A 10000-nucleotide genomic window follows, 5' to 3' on the forward strand; every position below is an offset into this window, starting at 1 on the left:
GTGTGTGTGTGTGTGAGAGTGTGTCTGTGTGTGTGTGTGTGAGAGTGTGTCTGTGTGTGTGTGTGTGTGAGAGTGTGTGTGTGTGTGTGTGTGTGCGTGTCTGTGTGTGTGTGTGAGGGGGTGTGTGTGTGTGTGTGAGTGAGAGTGAGAGTGTGTGTGTGTGTGAGTGTGTGTGTGTCTGTTTGTCTCTGTGTGAGTGTGTGTGTGAGTGAGAGAGAGAGTGTGTGTGTGTGTGAGAGAGAGAGTGTGTGTGAGTGTGTGTGTGTGTGTGAGTGAGAGAGAGAGAGTGTGTGTGTGTGTGTGTGAGAGAGAGAGTGTGTGTGAGTGTGTGTGTGTGTGTGAGTGAGAGAGAGAGAGTGTGTGTGTGTGTGTGTGAGAGAGAGAGTGTGTGTGAGTGTGTGTGTGTGTGTGAGTGAGAGAGAGAGAGTGTGTGTGTGTGTGTGTGAGAGAGAGAGTGTGTGTGAGTGTGTGTGTGTGTGTGAGTGAGAGAGAGAGAGTGTGTGTGTGTGTGTGTGAGAGAGAGAGTGTGTGTGAGTGTGTGTGTGTGTGTGAGTGAGAGAGAGAGAGTGTGTGTGTGTGTGTGTGAGAGAGAGAGTGTGTGTGTGTGTGTGTGAGAGTGTGTGTGTGTGTGTGTGTAGGTGCATTAAGCGGCGTGTGACCTGCGACCCGCCGATGCTGGAGTCTAAACGACTGGCCATCACTCTGCTGTTTCTGATTATTTCTGACCGCCTCGTCCTTTAAAGCTCGACCTCGCCGCTCAAACCGCTGCACTACCCTGCAGTCACAAACCCACCTGGAATCCAATAAGGTTTGACCTCAGAATCTGGTCAGCAGCGTCTGATTGAACTCGACACTCATCCATACAGCGCCGTGCTCAGCACAGACCGACTCAACACAGCTTCAGAGCGATCCGAGAACCAGTCTTCTTCATCAATCATGAGACCAACTCCACTCCAGACGTAAAGCAGCTCTACTGAGCTTTAAAAGAATTCATATTCAGTAATATTATTTAACGCACGGACGCTATCAGATGAGAACCGAACAAAGACTCTGCTTTACAGCTGAAACTGTATTCATTTCATAATTGATGAATTTTACAACAGTGACACTGAATTGAATTCATTAAACTAAATTGAGAAGAACAATTCAGTGTTATTTTTTAATTTTTAGTCATTAATAATTTAGTCACTCAAGTAATGTTTTGATGAGATGTTCAAGAAGTGCTTTATGGTTTTAGTTTAAGATAATAACCCAGGAGACACTACAGTCTTCTGTAGAACTGAAAGCAAACGAGTTTCTCAACATTAGCTGTTATGTTCCTGATGCTTTGAACGCTCAGTGTTGTATAAAGTGCTTTGAGTCTCAGAAGCGCCTGTCATACTGAGCTGTTCATGATGAAGATGAAGATGAAGATGAGCAGCTGCATTGACTTCTCGAAGGTTTTGGGTGCTGCCCTCTGGTGGTTACAGAGGATGTTTACAGAAAACCCCACACTGAATGAAATGTGAATATCTATCTGATGCAAAGCATTCATTTCTGACACAATCTCAGATGCTTGGGGTCAGAGGTCAAGGTTCAAATGAACGTGAAAATAAAAACTGAATTTAATAGCCACAGTCCCTCCAACATTTTACAGAATGCTAAATAATATTGCTTTATTTACTTTAAAATAAAAGTGTAATAAAAAGCCACATGCAACCATATATAGTGCAAAATTTAGAATTTACAAACTGTGTGAAACACTAATTCACACGGAACTGAACTGCAATTTAAAGAAAGTATAACAAAAGAATTGCATTAGTCCAACACAAGTGTAAGCAGATTATTAGTTAGCAAGCCTGTAACCACATAAATCAATTAATTTTTGGCAAATCCAGGTAATTGACCATAGAAATATGAGGATTTTTAATGTTTATGACTGTTAGAGCGCCACCTACGGCCGGAGTTTGCAAAAGTAGGTTTTTTAAAATAATGTCAAATATTTAAAGAACAATTTGATTGACAGCAGTGGTCCTAAAGGCAAAGTTGTTCAGAATGAGCAGATCGATCGTACGGTGTGAAGATCTAGTGTATGTGTGAATGTGAAAATTTTCTGCAATTTGAGGTCATTTACCATAGAAACAAGTGTTTTTGAAGCCTTTTTGACTGTTATACGTGTGAAAAACCACATAATATACCATTGTTTACACCCTTGAAAAATGCGATATCGCTCCCCAGTGGCCGATTTCTTTCGAATTTCTCACAGACCTTTAGGGCCACGAGTCAAACAGGCCCATTCATTCCGATCGACCTGCGTTAACCTCGTCTAATGAGTGCTCAAACTTCATTGGCCAATGCGGCCATGTTTTTTGAGATACGCAAATGTACTTATAGACACCTGTGGCACTTTGGACAAAGACACTGCATACCAATTTTCACATTGATCTGACAAATGGTTGCGTAGTTATAGCCATTTTTATAGTTTTTCCCCTCTTATAGCGCCACCAAGTGGCCAAGCTCCGTGATTTTTATCATGTGACCTCAGATTGAGCTCCTACAAGATATCGCATTCCGTTCAAGAGTTTTAGCCGTTCTAGTAAAAGCGTCCCTGCCACTTTTGAACGTTTTGGTGTCCGTTTGCGACCGTGAGACGAAAGTTAACATTTTTTTTTGACGATTATTGATATTTAGTCTCCAGAGAATTTGTCTGCACTGGTTTGGTTCCAATCGGGCAGAAAAAAACTTGGACTAGTTCGCAAAAGTAGGTTTTTCAAAAAATCCAAAATAACCGAAAATCACCAAGCTTAGGAGTTATGAGCGATTTCGCACTTGTGATGGCTGTAGCGCCCCGTCAGGCCGATTGGGGCGAGTTTTGGTGACATTGTAGACGGCGTGAGTACTACCATCTCTCCAAGTTTCAAGTCTCTACGACTTACGGTTTGCTCTACCCGATCATTGCTGATCCTTGGCCATTCTAACAATCACGCCCCGCGCTTGAACCCCTAATAAACAAAATTAAAGTAAACGGCCACGTTTGATCTTTTTCCATGCAGTTCTGAGGAAAAAAATCAGTTACCTTTTTAAATTTTTATTCTGTGATGGAAGCAAGATTCCATATTTGTGGCATCATTAGTTCTGATTAATTAAGCCTATTTAATCCCTAATATTCATATTTGATTTTTCCTCCATTGATTTTCAAAACCAAGTTCATTATTTAAATCTAGTTCCACATTGATTTTATGAGCTGAACTTAACTGATTGACACAGTTAAGGTTAAATGAACAAATGGACCATTAAAGACTACCTGAAGGAAAACAGCGCACACATACCACTTCCACTTATCAGACTCCTCGTCTTTCTTGTCCTCCTCCTTCACCTTTTCTTCGTCTCCTCCTCTCCGTCTTTCTTGGTCTTGTTCTTCTCTGCTTTGTCATGTTCAGAACTCGTCTTGTCCCTTTGCTTCCCAGACGGCTGATTCTTATCGTCGCGTTTCTCTCGGCTCTTTTCATCTTTGACTCTCTTCTTCTTTATCTTGACAGGTGCCGTGACCCGGGGTTCATCCGTCTCCTGCTTCAGCGCAAGGCGTTCGGAGAACATTCTTGAATAACGTTTTCATAACTGTGATGGGAATGTTAGTGAGACGTGCTCTGAAGAGGTTTTACTGTAGGACACGCACCTGCTGACTCCAGATTGACTGCTTCACCTGTTAATGACAGACTCATTAGACTCACTCCTTCATTAATGATCTCCTGATGGTTTTACCTTTGAGGAGGGTTTGTGTTTGTCGTTCAGCTCCGTCTTTAGAGGAGTGTTTGGACTTCTCTCTGACACACACAGATCTGAGTTAAATCTAGATCTGTCTCTGTCAGAAAGAGATGCCTTAACGAAAACACTAGTGTGCTATTTATGGAGGCTATATCTTTAACACCAAGCATCTCTGCAGACTCGGTTGATCTTCTCCTTGATTCCTTTAACTCAAAAGTGAAGAATGTTATTGCTGCTTTGAAAGTCAGCAGGAAGACTGGCAGACAGAAATCAGCTTGGAGAAAATCAACAGCAGTTCAGAGTATGAAAAGACAATGCAGAAAAGCTGAGCGGATGTGGCGGAAGACGAAACTTGAAATTCACTATAGCATATATAAAGACAGCCTTCGATCACTAAGATCTGCGATTGGAACAGTTCAGAGAATGAAGACGAACCGTAATTATGAGCAGGCGATGGACTCCAGCTGCTGCTCGGCCTCGGCGGCCATGGCTGCGGCCATATTGAATATTGGTCAACGCATTAAGCATTAGCGATGGAATCAAATGAGAATACCACAAAACTCTGGAACATAGTGGCGGACTGATCGACCACTACTTTACACGACAACTAGGCATGCACGATATCATCAGAACGTTATCGGCCGATAAAGGCTTAAAATGTTTGTGTATTTGACTAACACAACTGAACGAGGTCTGAACACGCATCGCTACAATAATAAATAATCACATTTGAAGACAATATATGCATTAAACACGATCCGTTACCTTGCCGGACACATGATGTTTGCTCTGAGAGGACCGAACGGGCCACAGACGCCGGAACTACTTCATCTAAACACGAGCTGCGCTTTTATCCGAATTAAAGGCTGCTTCGGTCTCTGCTGCTCCGCGCTAGCCTGCTTCGGAAGCTAATCTTAGCATTAGCACATAGAGCACAGCGGACGGCTTTAATCGACATCAACCGAGCGAAGCTGCCACTACACGAGACCGGGGAGCACCGGGGAGCACCGGGGAGCACCGGAGAATGTAGGAGAGCGGCGGAACGCTCGGTAACGGGTAACGGGCGCGCTGAGGCGGATTAGTGGCGCGAGCTGCGCGGGCCAGGACGAACTCTACCGCGCCGGGCGCGCGCAGCCATCCCGCGCAAAACATTATGCAATAATTTATTTAATTATTTATTTAATAAAATATATTTCTTACCTTTATTGTGCTATTGTGATCCACTGGGAGAGTGTGTTTGAATGTTACGAAGGCCAGTGCAGAATTTAATACTTTGTTGTTGCGTGCGAGGCCGAGGACGAGGACGAGTACGCAGACACGGGCACGGCTACGCAAATGACGCACGCTCACTCACTACAGAATCAGGCTCTTTAGATAAAAATAGTCATTTATAGGATTTTAAATGTTAATCTTTTAACCTACTGAACAGAAAACGTCATAATTCTTAGTTTAGCTTGCAACGCAAAACAAGCAGGTGAATAAATGTATGGAATTAAGCAAGAAATTGTATTGGCTATTTGCCCTTAAAGGGACAGTGCACTAATAATAATAATAAATTCTGTCATTATTTACTCACCCTCATGTCATGTAAAACACGTTTGTCTTTCTTTCATTCTTCATTAGAACACACAATAAGATGCATGCAATGTAACCAGACGCTTTTGGGTTGCATTGACTACCGTAGTATTTTTAGTCTACGATGCAAGTCACCTGAAACATTTATTTTTAAATATTTTTCAAAAAAATCATACAGGTTTGGAATGACATGGTGGTGTGTAAATCATTACAGATTTGTAATTTCTGGGTGGACTGTCTCTTTACTGTGATGGGGAATGAAAATAATTGTATTTATTTTTTTACCATGGTACTCCTGAGTGATTGCCATATTCCCGCATCATGGTAAAATCCTAAAAGACTACCATGGCGCATGTCCAAAAACGTGATATTACCACGGTATAATTTCCCCAAAACACTGGCAATACCATAGTACATTTTGAATCATCACCAAATGAGTTCCGGGTTACGCAAACAGTCCCATTCTATCTGATGACATTTTATGTGGTACTAATTGGAATAACTTCAATCTTTAGATATCTGAAATGGTTCGGTGAAATACACAACTATATAATAATCATGTATAACACAAAAATTGATTTGTTCTTTGAATCTGTTTATTGAATTCTTATGTCAGAAATACTGTAATGATGCATATTCTCTTCACTCATGTCTCAATGCAAAGGGAGGAACGGAAACTGCAAAATGGCCAGAAATGGAATTGAGATTTTATTGGAGTTGCTTGCGGGGGACACAGACAGCAGGGCGGCGACGCTGCATTGGAAAACAAACAAGGACATAAACACACATGGGCTTCGTCTGTAGTTTAAGGCTCGGATGTGGCACTCAGGGCAGGGAGAACTCTGGGATTGATATTTCAGGTCATCACTACAACAGCTCTCGGAGAGATTCATTCCTCTAAACTCAACGTTCACAAGCGACAGCTTTCAAAAAGAAACAAAAACAGGTGTATAACAAGTAAAAACAACATAACACGTCTCTAACATACATGTGTGGCATATTCATATTCTCATAATGAACGTGTAATCAGATCAGAGATGAGGGTGACACGTGTGGATGGCACATCTTTGCAAGGATTTTTTAATTCAGATTTTATTTTTTATTCAGTAGGATAAATAAATGTAGATATCTGTAACTGCTATATTTCTTCTCACACATTCTTCAGTCCCTTTATGACTATACACTGCACTCATATAGTATTTACTAAAATGTCTATATACTGTAGTCTCCTCACAAAAAAGCAGAATTGTTCCCTTGTCATGCGGTAACAGTGATCCAGTGCGGCAGACAGCGCCTGTAAGCGTGTGAGTGTGTGCATGTGTGTGCGTGTTACTCCAGACGTGTTCTGATGAAGTTTGCTGCGATTCTTTCGTTTATGCTGCTGTTCCCGTGGTTGATTTCTCTGAAGCAAACTTCATTTTCCACAGCGTGAACACATGAGTTCCTCCAGAACGCGTGAAGATGATGTTAATCCTGCAAATGAATAAAACAGAACATTCAGTCAATATCAGGAACACTTTGTGCTTTCTGCAGACTCAGTGAAGGAACAGAGAGAACCTTCAGAGGAGCAAAGCATGACGTCGGCTCAGTCAGTGATGATGTCAAACACGTCATGCATTTCAATATTACGCTACGATGACAACATAACATAAAAATACAGGCCCTCAGTAACATGCCTCCATTTCAACATTATGTCACTAAAACTAAAGATATACTTTTTCCTCAGGAAAATGTCAGTGGTGTTTCCCGTGCAAAACTCACTGCAACAATGATAGCGTGTTCCGGCTGGTTACCAGGGCATTGCTATGTGGTTGCTATGGTGTTCAGGGCGGTTGCTATGTGAATGTTATAGTGTTCTTGGCAGTTGCTATGGTGTTCTGGGTGGTTACTATGTGGTTGCTAGGGTGTTCTGGACGGTTGCTAGGGTTGTTATGTTGTTCTGGGTTGTTGCTAAGGTGTTTTGGGTGGTTGCTACGTGATTGCTAGCATTGCTATGGTGTTCTTGGGGGTTTCTTTGTGGTAGCTAGGGTTGCTATGGCGTTCTGGTTGGTTGCTCGGGTATTATGGGTGCTTACTATGTGGTTGCTAGGGCTGTTTTGGTGTTCTGGGTGGTTGCTAGGGTTGCTATGGTGTCCTGGGTGATAGTTACGGTGTTCTGGGCAGTTGCTACGTGGTTGCTAGAATTGCTATGGTGTTCTGGGCGTTACTAGGGTGTTCTGGGTGGTTACTATGTGGTCGTTAGGGTTGCTATGGTGTTCTGGGTGGTTTCTAGATTGATTTTGGTGGTTGCTATGTGGTTTCTAGGGTTGTTATGGCGCTCTGGGTGGTTGCTAGGGTGATCTGGGCAGTTGCTGTGGTGTTCTGGTTAGTTACTAGGGTGTTCTGGGTGCTTGCTATGTGGTTGCTAGGGTGTTCTAGGTAGTTGCTATGTGGTTGCTATGATGTCTGAACTATGGATGCTATTTAATTCTGAGTGGTTGCCCAGATTAGTAAACAGCTAGTCAACACTATTAATCTCCGTGAACGTCCTCATGTGGTCACATGACTCATGGAGATGATCTGCAGTACCGCTCTCTACCAGCAGAATGCAGTGTGTTCAACCACATCTGCTCCTGATCTCACACAGACGATCATCATGTCATTCTGTTAGAGGTGTGAGTAGTTAGTTCACATTCTGAAAGCAGCAGTCAGACGTCCGCAGATGTAAACAGCCAAAGCAGCACCGGTGTTAGAACAGCAGCCAATAGCAGCGCTCCAAAGCGCAGCACAGCAGCCAATCAGCTCGCAGTCAGTCAAGCCTACTCAACCTGTGATTGGCTGTGGTCTTACCTGTATCACTCCTCCGGCGTGATCTCCGTCTCTTTATGCACCACCACTTTGGTCACTGACATGTCGGGATGTTGTTCTTTAGCCTCTTTAATGGCCTGAGCCAGAGCCTGACCCATAGTGACACCACATCATCATCATAGGCCACACCCACATCAACATCACAGCCACACCCCTCAACACCCACACCAACATCACAGCAATTAATCTGAATAATTAATCTGAATTAATTCACCCATATGTCCCTGCTTGTGCTCTGAGAATTAGCTTGCAGTACCTAAATTCCGACTGGTGTGGGTGGCAGGGCTTTCACCATCTCAGCTCCTAAACTCTGGAACAAACTTGCACAAAACCTCTGTGCTGTCTCTTCACTCCAGACCTTTAAAACTGTTCTCAAAACTCACTTATTTACACAATATGTTTTGTTAATTGATTGTAGCAGACTGTCTCAATTTTCAGTTCTATGCTTGCTTTCGTTACTTTTCTTGGATTATATGATCTCTGTCTCCTCTATTTGCTTGATTATGTGACTGTATATCTGTTGTTCATGTTATCTATCAACTTTATGTAAAGCGCCCTTGGGTCCTTGAAAGGCACTATATAAATAAAACATATTATTATTTATTATTATTATTATTATCACAGCCACGCCCCTCAACACCCACACCAACATCACAGCCACGCCCCTCAACACCCACACCAACATCACAGCCACGCCCCTCAACACCCACACCAACATCACAGTCACGCCCCTCAACACCCACACCAACACAGCCACGCCCCTCAACACCCACACCAATACAGCCACGCCCCTCAACACCCACACCATCACAGCCACGCCCCTCAACACTCACACCAACATCACAGCCATGCCCCTCAACACTCACATCATCACAGGCCACGCCCCTCAACACCAACATCACAGCCACGCCCCTCAACACTCACATCATCACAGGCCACGCCCCTCAACACCCACACCAACATCACAGCCACGCCCCTCAACACTCACATCATCACAGGCCACGCCCACAACTACTCCTGTCACGTTCATGATAAACACTGATGCAAACTGCTGAATCTAGTCATTAGAGTTCATACAGGATCATTCTACAAAACCACAGTCACCATCTGCAAACAAACCATCAGATGATCAACTTTACTATGTTATGACAATACATTAATCTTTCTGAACTAAAATCCAGCAACTTTTTTTCAGGAAGTAATCTCTTAAAGCACAAGTTAAAGTCTTATTTTGTAATATTCCTCTTATGTTTTATGTTGTTTGTTTAGAGGATGATCTTTAAATGTCAAGATTATTACCATGATGTTTTTGTAGAAATATCAGCATGAAATTTAACATATAAGTTCACATTCTTAAGCACAAGGCCTGTAATTTCACATTAAAATGATCTAAAGAAATAATTATACTTGAATTTCTTTAAAACTCTAGAAGAGGTGGCATTTGATAGAATGACCCTGAAGGAACCGTATTAAAGATTCAGTGAAGGTCTCACCTCGTCATGATCGATGTCTGCATCTCCTGAGATCACGATTCTCTTCTCAATCCGTGTTTCTGAGATGCCGCCCTTCACCGTCTGTCAAACACACACACACACACACACACACACACACACATCCGTTATGACACTCGTCTGTCAGACACTGATGGTTCTGATGGTCAGTAATGCAGCAGCGGTCAGTACCTTGGTGATGTGTGTGGTGGTGGTGGTGCTGGTGGTTTCTGATGTGATGGTCTGAGCGCTCAGCAGAACGCCAGGATCAGTGTCTCCGTCCGTCTCGCCCTGCAACGATTATTAAAATTATTAAAATTTAAATCAGCTGTGTTCTCTGTGAA

At 42.9% G+C, this 10000-nt stretch overlaps 2 protein-coding genes across 13 annotated transcripts in view; both read right to left on the bottom strand.

Annotated features, from left to right (window-relative positions):
* LOC107559386 (DNA topoisomerase 1-like) overlaps nt 1–819 on the bottom strand; it is an 11729-nt gene extending 10910 nt beyond the window's left edge. Inside the window, exon 1 of the mRNA XM_016243183.1 lies at nt 660–819. Coding sequence (XP_016098669.1) covers nt 660–698 — 39 coding nt within the window. The 5' untranslated portion in view covers nt 699–819. The remainder of the gene's footprint in view (nt 1–659) is intronic.
* A 5261-nt stretch (nt 820–6080) lies between these two features.
* Nucleotides 6081–10000, bottom strand: part of LOC107559393 (band 4.1-like protein 3) — a 28984-nt gene continuing 25064 nt past the window's right edge. For 11 of the 12 annotated variants that reach the window (XM_016243201.1, XM_016243196.1, XM_016243195.1 and 8 more), the window contains 4 exons: nt 9849–9947; nt 9660–9740; nt 8149–8255; nt 6081–6792 (listed from right to left, as the gene is read on the bottom strand). In XM_016243201.1, coding sequence (XP_016098687.1) covers nt 8154–8255; nt 9660–9740; nt 9849–9947 — 282 coding nt within the window. In that variant the 3' untranslated portion in view covers nt 6081–6792; nt 8149–8153. The remainder of the gene's footprint in view (nt 6793–8148; nt 8256–9659; nt 9741–9848; nt 9948–10000) is intronic. The other variant, XM_016243197.1, reaches the window with a different exon arrangement.

This window comes from Sinocyclocheilus grahami, unplaced genomic scaffold, assembly GCF_001515645.1.
Source record: "Sinocyclocheilus grahami isolate Dianchi unplaced genomic scaffold, SAMN03320097.WGS_v1.1 scaffold683.1, whole genome shotgun sequence".
NCBI classification, from domain to species: Eukaryota; Metazoa; Chordata; class Actinopteri; order Cypriniformes; family Cyprinidae; genus Sinocyclocheilus; species Sinocyclocheilus grahami.